Raw genomic sequence first — 20,692 nt, forward strand, 5'->3', positions numbered from 1 at the left:
TAGAGAAATGCAAATAAAATGTTAATGAGATTCCACTATATACCTATTAGAATAGGTAAAATTAAAAAGACTGACCATACCAAGTATTGGTGAGGACATGAAGCAACTGGAACTCTCATTCAGTACTGGGGAGCATGTTGTACAACCACTTTGGAAAACAATGTGATGGCTTCTTAAAAAGTTAAGAACGTATCTATCCAAGAGAAATGAAAATACATATCCACAAACAAAAATGTTACACGAATGTTCATAGCTTCTTTATTTGTTATATCCAAACACTGGAAAGAACCCAAATGTTCAACAGGTGAATGAATAGACAATGGTGGCATATTCATGTCACACAACAGCAATAAAAAGAAACAAACTGTCCACATGAACCTGCAGTGATGCAGATGGATCTCAAAACTCATGCCGAGTGAAAGAAATCAGACCAAAAAAGACTATACAGTGTATAGCTCATTTATACAAAGTTACTGAAAATGACAACTAATCTAGAGAGACAGAAAGCAAATCAGTAGTTGCCTGGGAACAAGGGTTGGGAGAGGGAAGGTAGACATGGTGAAGTTTTTGAGGATGATGGATACGTCCTCTTTTTTTAATATTTATTTATTTGGTTGCACCAGTCTTAGTTGCACACAGGATCCCAGATCTTCATTACAGCATCTGGGATCTTTAGCTACAGCATGAGAACTCTAAGCTGTGGTATATGGGATCTAGTTCCCTGACCAGGGATCAAACCCAAGCCCCCTGCATTGGGAGCTTGGAGTCTTAGCCACTGGACCACCAGGGAAGTCCTGGATATGACTATCATAACTGTGATTAGGGGCATATACAAATATCAAAACTTGCCAAATTGTGCACTTTAAATATGTGCGTTTATTACATGCCAATTATACCTCCATTCAGCAATTTAGAAGCAGAATAATAAAATTTTAAGAAAATATTAGTGATACAAATCATTATTAAAAGAACATATATATAATATTAAAAATAACTTAGGAGCAATACTCTGAGATCATAACCATATAAAAAATTAACAAAGATTAGGAGAGTGCGGAAAATGTCTTGAAAACAAAAAGAGTTAAAACTCTCATCATAACAAAGGGCATCTAAACTCAGGGTTATTATTGATTTTGATATTTAAAGAAATTTCAGGGTTTTTTTTTAAAGTGCAGAGAATCTTCAAGTCCAGCAGAAGTGACTCTAGTTAGCCACTGGGTCCTCCCATGTTAAGAGGCATCAGTGCCAACCTGTCGAAGGATGGGGAGTAGACTCACTGGCTTCCCAAGTCACATCCTGTGACTCTTCCAATCACTCCGAGCCAGGAACCAGGTCAGCACCCCTACAAGAGACATATGAGAACCACCAACCCCACATTCCCTTCTCTGCTTCATCCCTGCCTCCTTGGTATTTAAACTTAATTAATAACAATCAGTGATCATAGGGCAATTCCACTGCTGGGTAAACATCTGAAGGAAAGAAAATAACTATTTCAAAGAGATATCTGCACCCCCATGTTTATTGTAGCATTATTCACAGTAGCCAAGACATGGAAACAACCTAATTGTCCATCAATGAATGAATGGATTCAGAAAATGTGCTAGGTTTACACAGAATGGAATATTTTCAACCAAAAAAAAGAGGGAAACCCACCTTTGGCAGCAACATGGATGAACTTTGAGGGCATTATGCTAAGTGAAAGAGTCAGACAAAGAAAGATAAACACTACATAATCTCACTTACATGTAGGATCTAAAAATACTGAACTCAGAAACAAGAGTAAAATGTTGGCTGCCAGGGGCTAGGAGTTGGAGAATTGCAGAGATGTTGGTTAGAGGTTACAAACTTTCAGTTACGAGATGAGCAAGCCCTGGAGATCTAACGTACCACAGTCACTGTACTTAGCAATACTGTATTATATACTTGGAAGCTGCTACAAGTCCTCACCAACACCCAAAACAAATGACAGTTATGTGAGGTGACAGAGATGGTGTTGTTCAGTCATGTACGACTCTTTGAGACCCTGTGGACTACAGCACGCCAGGCTTCCCTGTCCTTCACTATCTCCTGGAGTTTGCACAAACTCATGTCCACTGAGCCAGTGATGACATCCAACCATCTTATCCCCTGCCCCATTCTCTTCCTGCCTGCAATCTTTCCCAGCAGCAGGATCTTTTCCAGTGAGTCGGCTCTTCACCAATTTTGTGGTAATTACTTCATAACAGATAATAATTATTAAAACATCATGTGTACACCTTAAATTTATAAATATTATATGTCAATTACGGCTCACTAAACCTAGGAAGAAAGAAAACTCAGTCATCTCTCAGTCTGGTACACTGAGGGGGAAGTGACCTCACAAGTGAAGTGAAAGTCGCGCAGTCATGTCTGACTCTTTGCAACTGTATAGTCCATGGAATTCTCCAGGCCAGAATACTGAAGTGGGTAGCCTTTCCCTTTTCCAGAGGACGTTCCCAACCCAGGGATCAAACCCAGGTCTCCTGCATTACAGGCAGATTCTTTACCAGCTGACCCACAAGGAAAGCCCAAGAATACTGGAGTGGGTAGCCTATCCCTTCTCCAGCAGATCTTCCCAACCCAGGAATCGAACCAGGGTCTCCTGCAATGCAGGCAGATTCTTTACCAAGTGAGCTGTCAGGGAAGCCCTCACAAAGAGCAGAGCTAAGGGGAGGCCCAAGGAGCCAGAGTCTCTGTTGGAAAGGACCCCAGCAACCTCAATACCAGAGGGAAGCAGAGTTTCCAGCCCCAGGGGAGTGTAAGGGGGGCTGGATCAGAGCATCTGCTGGGAGGTGAGGAAACATCCAATGCGTGAAATGACCACCCACAGGATTCCACCCAGCGCTGACTCCTACAGTCCTGCTTACCCTGCCTCCAATCACATCCATTTTCTGATGCCCACTGTGGACCCACAGCTCTAGGAGACAGGACTACAACTACAAGATAGACACGGCCCGACCATCAGTTTACCTTCCAGTGAGAATCCCAGAGGGAAGACATGGGGCGGGGCTGGTGCTCGGCAACGAGTTCCAGACCCTTAGCGCTGTGGTTAGAGGTGCCACTCTGCCAACAGCCAGCCAGGCAGTGATCCTCACAGCAGAGTAGATGAGAGGTGGATCTTGGCCTTCTCCCCGGGGCTATCCAGGCTCTCTAGCCTCAGAGCCGGTGGGTGAGCTGGGGGGCCCGGGGACAGGCAGAGGGCTGTGTCTCGCAGAGCTCCAGAGCCCTCGCCACACAATCCCCTGGCCAGGCCCAGGCCTCGAAGCAGCTGCGTCCTCCCTCCATGCCCGCTCTGCAGTCTAATGGAAGTGCCAGTCTCCACACGTCACCATCCAGAGAGGCCTCCCTCAGCAACTGGAGTGCATGACACTGACGTTAAGGTCACAGGTTCAACCAGCTTCAGTGTCTCCATTCACGTTTCAAAAACTGATAAAGCTGGGACCAGCCGGCTACCCCCTAGGAGGTGGCCAGAGGTCAGGGTTAAGTTGCAAGGTCACTGCCCATCATGACTTCAGGTCTACCTCTGTGGTTGGAGCTTTTCTCAAAGAACGGCAACTGCTGTGAGCTGGGAACTAACCTGCTGGGCATTTGCTACGACATGTATTCCTACTGATCCCAACCAAATGATTCGCTCCAGTTTAAATGAAAAGCCCGAGGGCTGGCTGGGTGCTGGGCGCCTGGCTCCCTCAGTGATGACGGCTGGGCAGGCTCTGGGGACCTACCCCTGACGCCGCCAGCTGAGATCTGCCTCTTCAGCAGGGCCCGGGCACTGGTGGAAGGTCACAGACTAGGTGCTGGACCAGTGCTCTGGGCAGAGAAACGGGCCTGCGCAGTCCGCTCCTCTTAGTCTGGGCCTTGGAGGACAAAAGTTGAGCCTTAGGACTTTGCCCTTCTTTGTCAGAACAGAGAATAACATTTGTTCCGGTGGAGGCTTCCAGCAACATTGTGACCGGACCATGACCTGACCTTAAGAACAAAGGATCTGACGCCGAAAAGCTTGCAACAACTAACCACGCCACCCCCCTTTGCTATAAAAGAGCTTTGCTGAAAGCTTTCCGCGAGTTGGGGGTCTTTTAAGGCAGAAGCCACCCGTCTCCTTGCGTGGCCCTGCAGTGAACCTCTCTCTGCTCCATACTCTGACATTTTGGTCTTGTCTGGCCTCACTGTGTGTCAGGCACACAGACTGGCATTTGGTAACAGACACAGGCAAGGCAGATTAACATAACCTGGGGACCAATCAGCAGGGGGTTAGGGGACACAGAGGTGCCCACGGCTTTCAGGCCTATGGGAGAGCCAGGGGACTAGTCTCAGGAAGAGGTGATCTAGGGAGGAGATGTGGGCAGGATTGTGTAGAGTTCAGTGTGGGGCACAGTGAAACCGATGGAATTTCCTTGGTTGTCCCCTTATCAGTGTGAACCATCAGAATTTATAGGAGGAGAACAAAGTCAGTGCCAGAGGCGTGGCAGGCCCAGACTACGCAGTAGGATGGCCAGGATGGCCGTGCAGTTTTGCACCATACCCCAAAGGTACATGGCCGAGGGACCCGTTCAGGAGTCAGGCAGCCTGTGTTCTGGCCAGAGTGCCAACATTTACTAATCCTCTACCCTGGACAGGTTGTTTACTTCTCTTGAGTCCTTGGCATCTGCTAAATGCAGATGAAAATGTCCTCCTCGAATATTTCAGAGTAGCTGTGAAGAATCTGGAAGAAATTTAGACACTGTATAAGGCTCTAATGGAGAAGGCAATGGCAACCCACTCCAGTACTCTTGCCTGGAAAATCCCATGGATGGAGGAGCCTGGTAGGCTGCAGTCTATGGGGTCACTAAGAGTTGGACATGACTGAGTGACTTCACTTTCACTTTTCACTTTCATGCATTGAAGAAGGAAATGGCAATCCACTCCAGTGTTCTTGCCTGGAGAATCCCAGGGACGGGGGAGCCTGGTGGGCTGACGTCTATGGATCGCACAGAGTCAGACACGACTGAAGCGACTTAGCAGCAGCAGCAGCAGCATAAGGCTCTAGGGGCTTCCCAGGTGGCACCAGTGGTAAAGAATCTGACTGCCAATGCAGGAGACATAAGAGATGCGGGTTTGATCCCTGGGTGGGAAGATCCCCTGGAGGAGGGCATGGCAACCCACTCCAGCATTCTTGCCTAGAGAATTCCATGGACAGAGGAGCCTGGCAGTCACAGTCCAAGGGGTCGCAAAGAGTTGGACATGACTGAAGTGACTTGGCACACACACACATACAAGGCTCTACAAACAGGCGGGGTCAAGTCCAAGGATTTCTGTGGGAAAGCTGAGGTTACATGACTTGCCCAGGGCCACTCAATGGTCACCAAGGGCCATCCAGCTCTGGTGCCTCTGGCTTTCTATGACACCCCAGCCCTTCTGGGTACCTGCTAGTGGCACTTTCTGTGGAACACTGAGCCTCTCTTGGGGTCATCTCAGCAGACGAGACCCTCCAGACTCCAATCCTGCTTCAGACATACACAGGCCTGTTACCCAAATGGCCCAGATCAAGGTCAGCCTCTGCAGGATATGCTCCAGCCCAGGGGAGAGACAGAGCAGGAACCCAGAGCCACCAGGTCAACCCAGATACTATGGAGCCCCACGCAAGTTGAGCTGTCATCTGGGATAAGAGAGATGTCCAGTTCTGAGCAGGTGCTCCAGAAAGGTTTATTACATCCCCACTGGGGAGTCCCAGGCTCCTGCTCAGAACAAGGGGCTGAGAACATCCAGTCAGGGAATCACGGCCGCCCCAGGCTGACAGGCCTGGCGCCTGTGGAGATGATGCTTCTGCTTCAAACACAGCCAACTCCCTCCCTCTGCCCTTTAAGTCTCCTCGTAAAGAGGTAGGGCTGTCCTTTTCATGAAGAAATGAGGTCTTTGGCGGTTTCTTAACTTGTCTGACATCTATCAGCCCCCAGAAAGCTCGACCCAGGCCCTGTGTCTGCTCCCCAACCTTGGCCAGCATCAGCAACCGCATGTCTGTCACAGTCAGCCCACCCTCAGCCCAGCGGCCCCCGGCCTGCTCCTAGAAGCTGCCGTTAAAGTCTGGAGCGGACAAATTCTACCAGGTGCTCCAACTGCTCCTCCAGGCGCTGTGCATCCCCGTGGTTCTCAATGACCCAATCGAAGGTCCCGAAGTTGTCCAGGCCACACTCTGACTCAGCGTCGTCCACCCCTGCGGAGAGGTATGGCAAGGTCAGGCCCATCCCTCCCTACAAGCACAGGGCATCGAGGCCTGTGGGCCCCAAGAAGAGCCACCTTTTCTTGAACGCTCCTCAGCCCCTCAGAGCTAAGCACCACTCACCCCAGAGGGCACTCCCGAACCCCTGAAACACCAGGACACCAGATTCAGCAGCCCACAGCCACCTGAGCCCCGCACAGGGGCCCACTGATGTCTTCACTTGTCACTGCCATCTCAAACCACAGAAAATACAAACGGTAATTTTGTTTTCATTTTATGTAAAGCTCAATGTGTCAATTTCGATCCTGACATCACTGATTCAGGCCCCTAGGGAGGCAGCACATGCCATTCTCACCTGACAGTGAGGGTGGTAATAAGGGTATCCACCCGGTGGGTCTGCTGTGACTATAAAGTGAGATAATACGTTCAAAGCGCTTAGCCCAGGCCAGAGTGAGTGCCCAGGAGATGAGTGTGCTTAGACACTCAGTTGTGACTCTGTGCGACCCCATGGACTGTAGCCCACCAGGCTTCTCTGTCCATGGGATTCTCCAGGCAAGAATACTGGAGCGGGTTGCATTAAGATGCTATTCACCTCATTTAGGAAGAGTCAGACCCACTGATCCCCCAAGTCACAGTGACCCGGGGCAGGGAAGACACCTGAGCTGTGCCCCTGAACTGCCACAGAGCAGGTCCTGGGCTGGCACCACTAGAGCCATCTAGGAGAGCTTCCTCTCCCTGTCCCCCACTGTGTTAATCAAACAGGAGTGAGGTTTGTCAGGCCTGCCCTCTGACTTACTGTTAGTGCCCCCTCCAGGCTGGAACACAAAGGTGAAGGACCAGGGGCAGCAGAGGGGTCCCAGCCAGACCTCCAGAAGCCCACTGGCCTAGAGAAGACAACCCAGGTAAGGGAACCAGGCCAAGGTCACAGGGCAACCTTTACTCCAAGGACACCATCCTCTACTCAACTCCACTTACTAATCTGGAGGCATTCCTCAACCCCAGACCTCAGACTCCTTTCTATAACCCCCTGCTCACACCCCTCAGCCTGCCAGGGAGACAGCAGAAGACCGGGAACATGGGAGGGGCAGCCCGGTCTGCAGCGGGCCACCCGGCCTGCATGCTGAGCCCTGGGGCAGAGGCTGTGAGCGGCTCACCTGGTGTGAACACCCAGCCCCGCTGCTGCCGGCTCTCCTCCGTGGCCACCACACGGACAGTCTGTGTCACAGCCCCATAGGCCTCCTGAAACCACTGGATGTCAGACACCCTCCGTGTATCACTCACCAGCTACAGGAAAAGAACATAAACCAGTGACCAACAGGACATGGCGCAGGAAGCAGCAGGACCGGACACTGGGGCTAAAGGGGAGAGAGGGAGACCTGGCCCCATTCCCAATAAGCAGGAGCCCACACAAATGTAGCCCCATTCCCTACGATCACCCAACCAGCTGGAAGGGACATCCGCTCTCCCTTCAGGCATCCCTCCCTGATCAATGCAGCCTGAGGCCTGCTCTCCCCACGCTGTGTGCTACGTCACCTTGTCACCTTCGGTGAGCTGAAGAGGCCTCAGGCTCTGAAATCAGATCAGCTGGTCATTTTACAGATGAACAAACCCAGGCCAGAAACAAAGGTACCTTCATCAGTCCCTGCCCCCAACAGCTTTTAAAATGGAAATGTGACCTTGTCAGTCCCCTGCCCTAAGTCCCTCCAAGACTTCCCATCATTTTAATAAAATCCAAAGCTCTCAGCCCAGCTTACAAGGCCCTTTAAGATCTGACACCTATTTCCTGTCAGCTTCCCTTCATTCATTCTGCTGCATCCAACTGACAACCTTGCCCTTTCTTAAACATCCCAACCAGGTCTCCTCCTCAGGGCCTTTGCACTTCCTTCTCCTTCTGCCTGGCTCCCTCACTTCAGAGAGGTTTGTGCTCAAATGTCACCTCCTTGGACAGGCTGACCCTACCATCCTGGCTCCCTTCCTGTCCCTCTCAATTCTGCTTCTTCTCAGACCACTAAGTATTCATAAAACCATCATTACCTCTTTGTGTGTTGACTGTCTGACCCATGCTGTGTAGAGTAGCTCCATGAGGGGAAGGACTGTGTCTCACTCACTACTCTGTCCCTGGCCCATAGCACCACCTGACACGCATGGAGCATTCAGGAGCACATAGTCAATGAATGAATGAATCAGTAAAGAGGCCAGATGTTCTCGTCCAAGCTGCGGGCATGTTCACTCAGCCAATTATTAAACAAATACTATGAAGGGAAGAATACTCACTCCAGCATTCTTGCCTGAAGAAACCCATAGACAGAGGAGCCTAGCAGGCTACAGTACTTGGGGTCGCAAAGAGTCAGACACGACTGAGCAAATAACACACACCTGTCAAACACCTACTGTGTGCCTGGCACTGTGTTAGACTCTTGGGGTAGAGTTGTAAGCAGACCTGGTACTTGCCCTCAGGGAGCTCACAGTCCAGTGGGAGAGACACTGTAAACCAGCAGCTTCACTAATTACCGTGCAATCACAGCACCCATCAACTTGTATCTGGACCCTAACACTGTGAAACCAAACTCCTGGTTTTCTCCCCAAACTTGTTCTGCCACATCATCCCTGTCTCAGAAAATGACAACTCCAGCTGTCCAACTGCTCAGAACAAAATCCTTGGACTTGTCTCCTGCCCTTCCACCCTAAAGCCATCATATCGGGAAACCCTACTAGTTCTATGTTTAAAATCCGTGCAGAATTCACCCCCTCTCCACTCCCCTGCCACTCCGAGTTAAGACATGGCCACTTTGCTGTCCTGCGGAAAGATCCTCGGCCTGGCCTCTCTGCTTCCACTCTTGCCCTCCTCCCAACAGCCAGGAAGAGCCTCTTGAATCTTAGGTCACCTTTAAAATAAAATTTTTAAAAACTTCAGATCAGATTATGCTCTCCTCTGCTCAAAACCCTCCAGTGAGTCCCTATCTCACTCAGAACAAACTCCAGGCTCTCCCAGAGAACCTGCATGACTTGACCTCACCTCCTGCCACTCAGCCCTCACCTGCAAAAATCCAGGTCACCCCTTCCTTCCTGCAGGTCCTGCTCAAATGTCATCATGTCAGTGAGGCCTTCCCTGATGCCCTTAACAAAGTAGCACCCAGGGCCTCCTCACAGCTGTGGGCTGCCTCCTTTCGCCCCTTAGTAGTTATCTCCACATACTCTATATTTATTTAGGGCCTAACTCCCCAATGGCAAGCCACTCCAGTACTCTTGCCTGGAAAATCCCATGGATGGAGGAGCCTGGTAGGCTGCAGTCCATGGGGTCGCTAAGGGTCGGACACGACTGAGCGACTTCACTTTCACTTTTCACTTTCACACATTGGAGAAGGAAATGGCAACCCACTCCAGTGTTCTTGCCTGGAGAATCCCAGGGACCGGGGAGCCTGGTGGGCTTCCGTCTATGGGGTCACACAGAGTCGGACACGACTGAAGTGACTTAGCAGCAACTCCCTCTACCCCCAGCGACAATGTATGTATCCTGAGAGCAGGGACTTCAGATTTTCACATGATGTATCCCCACATCACCTGGAACCAGTCCTGGTACAAGAAGGTGCCACTGGCTGCCAGGAAGAATGAGGACGGGAAAGGGTAAGGAGCTACAGGAGCGCCTGAGAGGGTGCTCAGTTAGGACCTGGGCATCAGGGATGGCTTCCCTACGGAGGTGCCACGGAAGCTGAGCTGGACCGAACCAGGTGAAGAGGGAAAGGAAGAGCGCTCCCGGCAGGTAGAAGGACACGGGCGGAGGCCCTGATTCCAGAGGAGGTGGATTCATTTGAGGAACAGAGAGAAAGTCAATGTTGCTGCAGCTGAAGGAACAAGGAGGCTAGAAGGGCAGCAGGAGCCGATCATTCAAGGCCCAGAAGTTCATGTTGCTGCTGCCGCTGCTAAGTCGCTTCAGTCGTGTCTGACTCTGTGCGACCCCATAGACGGCAGCCCAGCAGGCTCCCCCATCCCTGTTAAGGATTTCAATTCGTCTATCAGAACGGTAGGGCAAAGGCTTCCAAACATGACTTGGTTTGTGTTTTTAAAAGGTCACTCTGGCTGCTGTGTGATGAATGGATCACAAGGGACAAGAGCCGAAGCAGGGACCAGTGTGGGGGCTACTCCAACTGTCTGGGTGAGAGACCGCGGGGCCTTGGGCCAGGGAGGTGGCCATGGAGAGAAAAGAAATGGACATATCTGGGGAGGGATGGAGGGCTGGGGATGTTCTCAGTGCCGCCATAGAGCCCACTCACCCAGACAGGCTGGCAGACACCCTCCACAATCTTCCTGCAGAAGAAGCCTGGGTCAGCCTGGCGCTTCTCCTCGCCCCAGAGGATCATGTCCCTCCGATAGGCCTCCTTGTAGGTGCTGGCATCCAGAAGTCTCTGGAAGTCCAAGCCGCGCTCCTGCCCAAAGCATTCTGTTTATGTCATCAGCCTCTCAACCTCGCTGGTCTCCCCTGAAACAGAAAGAGGGTACCCCGCCACCCCCACCTTCACCTGCCCTCCCTGAGGGCTGCTGCAAGGACTCATGAGGTTGCCACCAGGACAGAGGCCTTCAAGGGAAAGGGGCCTAGAAACTGAGAAATCCCAAACACTGGCAGATAGATGGAAGAAAAGTCTTGAGGTAATCCAGAAATTGATTTGGCTTGCCTTTAAATGTGTGATGTGGTTTTCTCTTCTCTAACAGTTTTACCTTCCCAATTATTTCTGGCTTAAACTAGTCCTGAAATTAGTTTGCCTCCCCTGGGCACATAGGCTTAGCCTTTACCTGGAAGTGGGAAGTCTGAAAACATTGCACTCCATACCCTTCCACTACCCGTTCTGGCACTGTCTGTCCCCATCCCAAAGCCCAGGAGACCTGGCTTTCCTGTCTCTCTCCCCTCCCCCCATCCCCTTCCTCACTCCCAATTCCGGGCATCTTTGCTGAGTCAGCCTCACTATATTTGGCTCTGGGCACTCCTGGAACCCTGAGGCAGGATGGGCAGCTCTGACGCCCTGGGCAGCTGCTTCCAGGCGGGCCTCCCTTTCTCCAGGGACACTGACAAGCAACAGGGTCCATCAGAGGGCCCCAGAATGGGAGGGTTCAGGTTTTAGCTCCCCTGGCATTCACTGCAGCAAGACCCCCTCCCCAAAGACTCAATTTCTTCATGGGCAAACTGAGGGGGCCGTGGCCCAGCCACTCAAATCACCTACTACCACCTTGTTCCAAGGTGAGGTCAACAGCCATCTCCCATTTATAAACTAGTTTCCCACGTACTCTTTACCATAGGAGAAGGTTAGCTCCCAGAATTATGGTCGGCCTGTCAATTATATTCCCCACTGCAACTGAAGAAATCAATGCGTTAACATTTCACTTTGAATCTGTTTTGTAATGGGTGTAAGGGATGAAGTGGTGCTGGACTTAAAAACAGGAGGGGCGGGCTGGCCTATCAGAGTCTCCTACTGGGGCTTTAGAAATGCCAACTCCCGCCCACCGGCCTTACCCCACCCTCCAGCCTGGCTCAGCAGTCTGGACTGGGGCCTAATTTGGGAAGTCTGGAAGCAGACCTGTGGTGTTTAAACTGTTCCTCTGAGCCCTGGGGTTTGGAAGTGTCAAGCCCCACTGGGGAAGGCTGAGTGCCTCCCCCTCACTCAAAATCACTCCCAGTCTGTCTACTGGATACAAAGAATCTCTGCATCCAATTTCACTTGGGAAAGGTTCCCACTAGGAAAAGATTTTGAAAACCACTGACTCTATTATCCCAGAGCCCCCCAGGCTGCCACCCTACAAATGGGTCTGTTGTACTGGTGGGAGAAGACCAATGGCACAGGGAACAGATTCATTTTATGTGGACTCGGTGGTCCAGATACCGGCCAGCTGACCAAGGAACCATAAGCACAAGAATGATGCACCTAGAGGTCAAGGACAGAAATGCAAGTGAAGAGCAGGCTCTTTGTGGTATGGGGAGCTGATCTCAACTTCCAGGCTCCCTTTTTAAAATCTAAGGTTCTGAGATTCCTGTTTATTTTTTACAGTCCTATTTTTTTTTTTAATCTATATGGTTCAAAACTCAAAAAATAAACATTGTTTACAGAGAAACATCTCCATTCTGTTCCCCAGCTACACAGCTCCCCTCCTGGAGGCAGCCAGTAGTCCAGTCCCTTATGTATCCTGCCCAGGCTTTTACAAAACCCAAGCATCCAGAATGGTGCTGAATGCACTCCGTATGTATCTGTTGAATGGCTAAATATATGAGCAAATATGTTTACAATTTTCCCCATTTTTATATAAATGCAGCATTCTCCACAGTGTTCCCAGGTGGCACTAGTGGTAAAGAACCTGTCTGCCAATGCAGGAGATGTAAGAGATGTGGATTCCATTCCTGGGTCTAGAAGATCCCCTAAAGGAGGGCATGGCAATCCACTCCAGCATCCTTGCCTGGAAAATCCCATAGACAGGGGAGCCTGGCGGGCTCCAGTCCATAGGGTCACAAAGAGTTGGACACGACTGAAGCGACTTAGCAACAGCAGTATTCTCTATATACTGTTCTACATCTTGCTTTTTTCACTTAACAATATAACTTGACAACTCACGTGATTAAATTTCTAAGGGGAGAATTCCATGGGTTGTGGCAGGCCAACTTTAGAGGGGGAAGGGGGAGGTGATCTGTGTCATATTTTTTGAGTAAGGGGACAGACTGTTACCAATAACACAGCATCAGAGCTGCCAACTCACATCTACAGCCTTTTCCGGACACATTTTCCTGAACATCCTCTAGGGAAGGTGGCCTGAAGTGAGTAAGGCCAATGGGAAAGAAACTTAAATGGAAAATGCCACCCTGTAGGCCCACCTATAGAAAGTGGAGAGCTGTGTGTCACCCTGCTAGCAAGGGGTCACAGGGACCTGGCTAGTGACTCAAGCAACAGTACAGCAACCAAAGCTTGGGAGCTGGCTCCTTCCAACCCACCAGGTGCCACAGAGCTGCCACCTACCTGAGCGTACTGCTCCTTGAGTGGACCGGAGAGCCGGAGGACAGCACACACGTCAGCCCCTAGCCTGTGAGACAGGGAGAGCCGAACCCCATTAACCTAAGGCTTCCAGGCCCCAGAAGAGTGAAGCCCCATGTCCGCTATCAGTACCTATATACCCTTGTCAGGTCTCAACTTCCCTGATCTCCTCATCTGTAAAATGGGGTAACATCGTCTGTTCTGTCTCCCACAGGATTAACATGAAACTCAAATGTGAAAAGCCCTGAAACTAACAAGTAAGACAAATAAAAGTATAATTACAGTGTGAAGATCCCAGGAATATTCAGACTGGATTTGGTTACTGCTGGACTCCTGAACTTGTTCTCTCATAGCCAGGGGTATCTCAGTCTTAAAGGACTTGGGCCGCACACATAAACAACTCATTCATTCATTAATTTACTCAACCAACCATCTGTTGGGGACTATATTTGGATCCAGGTGATACAAATGTGAATAAGGTATGTGATTTCTGGGACTTCACTATTGGTCCAGTGGTTAAGACTCCATGCTTCCACTGCAGGGGGTACGGGTTCAATTCCCGGTCAGGGAACTAAGACCCTGCCTGCCACACAGCCAAAAGAAAGATACATGACTTCTGCCCTGACTGTGAGATGCTCACAGATTCACTTAAACACTGACATGGTGAGGTGGGTGTTCTTAATTCCATGTTTCAGGTGAGGAAACTGAGGTTGAGGGGGGAAAACTGACTCACCCAAAGGACCACTGCAAGTCAAGTACTAGTAACAAAGCCAATATTGCAAAATGCGTCCTAGGTGGCACAGTGGTAAAGAATCCGCCTGTCAACGCAGGAGACACGGGTTTGATCCCTGGATCAGGAAGATCCCCTGGAGTAGGAAATGGCAACCCACTCCAGTATTCTTGCCTGGAAAATTCCATGGACAGAGGGGCCTGTCACGCTACAGTTCAGAGTGCTGGAGAGTCAGACACAACAGAGTACACACACAAACATTGGTAAAATAAAAATAAAAGCCAACATTTAGTCCCAGTGCCTGTGCAGGTGTGTTCAGTTGCTAAGTTACGTCTGATTCTTTGTGACCCCAAATACTGTAGTCCAACAGGCTCCTCTGGCTTCTGCATTTTCCAGGCAAGAATACTGGAGTGGGTTGCCATTTCCTACTCCAGGGATCTTCCAGACCCAGGGATCAAAGACCAACGTGTCCTGTGTCTCCTGAATTGGCAGACGGATTCTTTATCACTGAGCCACCTGGGCAGCCATGCCTGTAACTAGGTGCTAAGAGTTATTCTAGGCCCTTCGTGCACATTATCTCATTTAATCCTTACAATCACCCTATTATCTCCAACTCACGGATGACAAAACTGAAGAACAGAATGCATAAGAAACTTGGACAAGATCATACTCGAATAAAGTGGTGAGTCAAGATTTGAATCCCAGCAGTCTAATTCCCGAGTCTGTGCTTCTGACCACAAATTGATTGATGTGCTGGGTGGAGAAATGTAACTTGGTGAAAGATTCAGGTGGCAAACTCTGCCTTGGATTTTCCACAACCTCTTAGACTCCCCATGGTGCCCAAAAGCAGCCTCCTAGCACCCTCAACACACTGGCCTTCAACAGGAGAGAAGCCCCACTCCACCTTCTCTAGCTTCTGTGCTCTCTTTACCCAGAAAAAATGCTCCCACACAGAACATCTTCCCTTGGGAGAAAACCTGCTGAAATTCCCTGGTGGTCCAGGAGTTAAGACTCCATGCTTTCACTGCTAACGGCCGGGATTCGATCCCTGATTGGGGAACTAAGTCTCAAAAGCATGCAGGCAGAGGCCAAAAAAAAAAAAAGACACTTAAACAAAAAAATATTAAAGAAGCAATGGGCAAAAGCAAAAAGAACCCATTCTTTAGAGCTAGATGAAAGTTGAATTTGAGTCCTGGATCTACCAATTACTTTGTGTTCCTGGCAGGTTTGGGTGTTGTCTTTTGAACTTTTCAGAGTCTCCTTTTCTGCATGTGCAAAATGAAGATACTGACTAAAAATACCACACAGTACCTAACAACAGTATCTGGCATACAATAAAGGCTCAATAAATCCCATCAACTAGGTGGAGTGCTAGGTAAGGATTTGTCTGTGGAGTCAGATACAACTGGGGTGTGGTCTGAGGCAAATCCTTTATTTGTGACTCAGTTTCTTCTTCTGTACATTAACTCAGAATACTGTCTGGAGGATTAGGAATGGTGTATAAAAAGCGCCTTGGTAGCAACTGTTACTAATTCTCGAAAGATCTACAGCTTACCACCTCTCTTTGGAGAGGAGGCCGCCTGGTTCTTTGAAGTAGGCGTGGGTAGACTGCTGTTTTTCCTGACGGTGACAATCCTCCACTTCGGGTCACCCAGTGCGCCTTCTGCCCTGCAACCTGAGGACCACAATTCCAAAGCTCACTCCACCACACCCCAACACACCCCTCGTGTCACGTGATTCGGGGTCTCCCGGTCCTCCTCCTTCCCCACCCCACGGACACCTGCTCCGAAGCTCCTCGGTCACGAAGTCCTTCCCGGATTTCCTCTTCCCGCTGAACAGCAGCACCAGCCCCGGTACGCCTCCCAGCGGGGCCATGGGGTCACCACGCTTTGCGATCCCTAAAGCTAACTTTTCCCTACCCCTGAAATCCGACCACCGGCACAGAATGGACGCGGCCACTCGGTGGAGCGGCAACAAGGAGGGGTTCCGGTCCCCCCCGTCTTCTTCATGGCCGTGGAGACGACAGTCAGCCCGCACACGTGCTTCCGTGGCTTTAAATTAAAGCCTGCGCAAGTGGAATATGGAGAGAAACAATGTTAATTCCTAGGGCAGCCTTCTCCCTTAAAGAAGCTCCCCTACCAGAACTCATTTGGAATCGTCCAACCCGCCCACAACCTGACGTCACGGCCCCGCCTTCTTAGCTGACACGCGTGACACGTGGGGAGGCGGGAGTTGGACGCAACTATTCTCTTCCCGGGGTGGTGACGTCTTAAAATTTCCTAAGTGAACCTCACACTGTCTTCCATATAATCCTACACACTCAAAAAAGAATATACTTGTTCATATTGCGAAGGCTTTCAGAACTACCTGTTTATCTGTTCATTTTAATGCATGTGCTAAAGCAAATCCGTATATGCCTCCCCACAGTGAAAATAGGTGTTTCTGGATATGTACTAAGGAGATGACGCGGGGGCGTGTCTTATGACGTCATGCTGGGGCGGGGCTTAGTCAAACACGCTATATTTTATTGTTAAAAGGGGTTTATAATCCGCGAGGTTACTACAGTTCGACTCTTTAAGCCAGGAAAGAAAACTCACGTCGGTTTTCTATCCGCGGCTTCCTCTCTAAAAGTTTTATGAAGCCAGAGAGCTTGGAATAAAATAAGTTTAAAAGGCTCTTTGAAGCCACTCCTGGACTAGATTATCTAGTTTCATCTGGAGTCCCACTCTCAACCAGGAGTTCAAGGGGCAAAATAAGGGGCAGTGATGTCTCTACCCTGAATTCCCAGCTCTGACTGTGCCCACAGCAGCTGCCAGCCAGCCCCAATTAAGGAAGTGGAGTTGTCTTTAGCTATGGCTCGCTGCCCTGTATCTCTCTGAATTTGTCAAAACAGCCTGCAACCCATTACTGCTTCTGTTTTTCATGTAAAGAGAAGTGAGGTGTGACGATCTCCTTCGGGAGAAACCGTTAATTCTCTGAACATGGAAAAGATGGCACAGAAGAAGCTAAAGAAAATAGAATGATCAGTGGTTAGATACAAAAAGAATGGACTTTGGGAAGGTCTTTTTTTTCTTGTAAGCAACTCTGAAAGCACTGCACATTTGCATGCACTTCGAAGGAAGCCTACAGTGGAAGTGTAATCCCAGTTTTGGCATCCCAGCACCTGGCAGGAATGTGACCTTCAGCAAGTCACTCTGAGTTCCCATCTCACAGGGTTGTATTAAGAAGGAAATGAGGAAAATATATGATAAAATATGATACAAATGCTTCATTTATTATTAAGTGCCAGATGCGAAGAGCCGACTCATTGGAAAAGACCCTGATGCTGGGAAAGACTGAAGTCAGGAGGAGAAGAGGACGACAGAGGATGAGATGGTTGGATGACATCACCAACTCAATGGACGTGAATTTGAGCAAGCTCCAGGAGATGGTGAAGGACAGGGAAGCCTGGTATGGTACAGTCCATGGGGTCACAAAGAGTCATACACAGCTGAGCGACTGAACAACAATCTAAATATGGAATCATTGGACTTCCCTGGTGGTGCAGTGCATAAGAATCTGCCAGCCAATTCTGGGGACATAGGTTCAATCCCTGGTCCAGGAAGATTCCACATGCCACACAGCAACTAAGCTCTTGTGCCTACAAGCCACAACTACTGAGCTTGTGTGCCACGACCATTAAAAGCCCTGGAGCCTGCAGTCCACAACTACTGAGGCAGAGTGCTGCAACTACAGAAGCCCTCACACCTAGAGCCTGTGCCCTGCAACAAGAGAAACCACCACAGTGGGAAGCCTGTGCATGGCAACAGACTAGCCCACCCTGCTCGCTGCAGCTAGTGAAAGCCCTGGCACAGCAATGACCCAGAGCAGCCAAAAATAAATAAGTAAATAAATAAGAAAGATTTCAAATATGGAGTTGTTATTGGTTCTGAGCCATGTGTGATTTCAGAGTTCATTTTTCTTTTTAGTATTTATTTACTTATTTGGCTGCACTGGGTCTTTGTTGTGGCATGTGGGATATAGTTCCCTGACCAGGGATTGAACCTGGGCCCCCTGCACCGGGAGCTGAGTCTTAGTCCTCTGGACCACCAGGGAAGTCTCAATTTCAGAGTTCACAGTCCAATGCAGGATCAGATTTCCCAAGTCACCTTCAATAAGTTTCTTTGGGAGTTCACTGAAAGCACCAAGCCCACCTCTGGCAGCAGAGACTAACAAGGATTAACTGCACTCATGCTCCTGCCATCCTGAGTCACCACTGAGAAATCAGATCTTATCCCAGAGTCTCTTCCCTCACCTGACCCAACCACACCCCTGCCCCTTCTCCCCAACCTTCCTAGAACGAAGCTCCCTGGAAGGCCCAGTGATTAGAAAATATCCCCCATACTCTAGTCTCCTCTCAATAGCTCCCTCCTGCTTCTGCCTTGACAGAAACTCGCTGTCCCCTATTACCCTCCCAGGGGCAGCCTCAGAGCTAAGCATCCATAAACTTGGTGTCTATGGCCCTCCTCCCACTCCATTTCAGCTTCCAGGCCATTCCTCCCCTGCTTCTTAGAAAACTGTGGCTCCTCTAAGACTCATACCGCCTGCCTGAACTGCCCTCTTCCCCTCCTCATTGTTGACAACCACCAATGCTGGTGATCATTCTCACATCCTGAGTCTCAGCTATTGGCTCCCTGTCTTCTTTTCCACTGGATTCCCATCATCATTCTTGGTGACGTCACTGTCTGTTGGTCAGCCCATCCAACACCCCAACAGCTCAAAGCCTCGGACGTCCAACGGCCTTTTCTTCCTCTCCTCCTCAGGACACCAGCTCTCATGGGCACACCCTGGGCTTTGTCATCACCAGAAACCATTCAACCTACAAATTCCCACACCCATCCACCCTGCCCTCCTAGGTCACTTGCCCATGTGTTCCCCAAAGGAGTGCTTCCCTCTCAGAGCCCATGAGACTCTTCATGTTATGTAACATCTGCTCCTCCTTCCTTCAGCAACCAAAGGGAACATGGAATACATGAATACGTGTAGAACACTTTCCTAATCTGTACAGGACTGCACTATTTTTAGGGTAGAACAGGCTGGGCTAAAGGCCAGGCTGCTGCCAAGGGTGAGGCAGGAAAGAGCAAAGGAGTAGGAGTGTCTGACAGGAGCAGAGACCAGGAGGGAGTGGCGACAGTTGGTCAGCGACAGTTCCTGGGGACTGAGATTGGAAGCCAGAGATGCTAGGTGACACTGCCTCCTGATGAGGGTTCCGAAGGTAATGCCTGAGGAAGCCAGTGCTGGCCTCAGAAAACAATACTCCCACAACTCAGGAACACAGGAACCTCTGAGAGTCACCTCTCACTAAAGGAGTGGACAATTTAAAGAGAGGTTTGGGACTTCCCTCTGTCCATGGAATTCTCTAGGCTACAAGACTGGAGTGGGTTGCCATTCCCTTCTCCAGGGGATCTTCCCAACCCAGAGGAGCCTGGTGGGCTATTAGTCCATGGGGTTGCAAAGAGTCAGACAGGACTGAGCAACTCCACAACAACTAAAATCCAGTGCAGTCAAATAAAAATTTTTAATAATAATAAACAAAGAGAAGTTTGCCTCACTGATCCAAAGCTTGGGAGGAAGGCCTGTTTGAAGGTCACCTGCTCACTGTTTACTCAGAAACAGGATAAGCCTGCAGGGGAGTGCTCTTACAGCTTTGCAGAGCCTAGAAGAGGGAAGAGCTGGGCTTGTCAGTACCCCTCCAACCTTGCCCAGGCAGAGGGAGCCCTAAGCAGGAGGTACCAAGGTCTGCCCCTCCAGGGCAAGCCTGTCCCACAGTGGAACCAGATGCCGTCCTGGCTCAGCAACACCATGAGTTACCCTTGCTTCAGCTCCATGCTCTGGCTCCTGTTTGTTCTCCCGTGGTCATTGTCCAGTGACCCAAGCACTCCCCTTTGCTGGCATGGTCAGTATAGACGTGACTTGTGAATCAGTCCTTGTGTGTTTGATGACCACCATTTCAGGGGCAATGGAGCCTAGCAGATTCAGGACAGAATGGGATGGGCTTGTTTGTTTTGTTTGGATTTTTTTTTCAATCCTTGTTCATTTATTTATTTTGCTCCGCCAGGTCTTAGTTACAGCATGTGGGATCTAGTTCCCTGAGCAGAGATCGAACTTGTGCCCCCTGTGTTGGGAGCATGGAGTCTTAGCTGCTGGACCACTAGGGAAGTCCCCTGGGCTTGTAAGAAAATAGTACGACAGGGAAAGGAAGGAGGGGAAGTCTGAGTCTGTGAGAAGCTGTTGGGAGAGACGTCTATGCATTCATTCAACGTGTATTAAAGTTCTAAAACAAGCCAGGAACTTCTAGAGACACAACAGTAAACCAAACAGAGCCTGTTCTCAAACAGCATTTATTCTCATGGGAGACAGGCAATTTCAAGACAACTTAAAAATGGAGCATGAGAGCCTTCATTCCAGAATTGGAGAGGGAAAATTTATATAAATTAGCACTTGCAGGCTGCTCTGATATAACCTGGAAATGTCTCTATGCATCCTTATATTAATAAATGTTATTCCCTCTGCCTGAAACACTCTTCACATTTGTCACGAAACAGACTCTGACTTGTACTTCAACACTTAGCTTGTCTTGCCTCTTCCAGTGAGCTGTCCCTGACCCCTATCCCAACTGACTTACACGTATCCGTTTTCTATGCTCCTGATATACCCTGTGCTCTGTGGCTCAGACGGTAAAGAATCCACCTGTAATTCGGAAGA

At 49.7% G+C, this 20,692-nt stretch overlaps 1 protein-coding gene across 2 annotated transcripts; it reads right to left on the reverse strand.

Moving 5' to 3' along the window:
* Positions 1-233: 233 nt before the first annotated feature.
* On the reverse strand, positions 234-16,098 carry PMVK (phosphomevalonate kinase). 2 transcript variants are annotated; one of them, XM_055402512.2, is made up of 6 exons: positions 15,729-16,098; positions 13,204-13,267; positions 10,483-10,635; positions 7,366-7,495; positions 6,096-6,205; positions 234-4,717 (listed from the first exon to the last, which is right to left on the reverse strand). In XM_055402512.2, the coding sequence occupies exons 1-6, from the start codon at positions 15,821-15,823 to the stop codon at positions 4,664-4,666; spliced, it is 606 nt and encodes a 201-aa protein (XP_055258487.1). In that variant the 5' UTR covers positions 15,824-16,098; the 3' UTR covers positions 234-4,663. The 2 variants fall into 2 exon arrangements, with proteins under 2 accessions (XP_055258487.1, XP_055258488.1); XM_055402513.2 differs by having other exon boundaries at positions 234-6,205; positions 15,729-16,094.
* Positions 16,099-20,692: the final 4,594 nt, after the last annotated feature.

This window comes from Moschus berezovskii, chromosome 4 (assembly GCF_049115385.1).
Source record: "Moschus berezovskii isolate FMDL1 chromosome 4, NW_MosBer_1.0, whole genome shotgun sequence".
NCBI classification, from domain to species: domain Eukaryota; kingdom Metazoa; phylum Chordata; class Mammalia; order Artiodactyla; family Moschidae; genus Moschus; species Moschus berezovskii.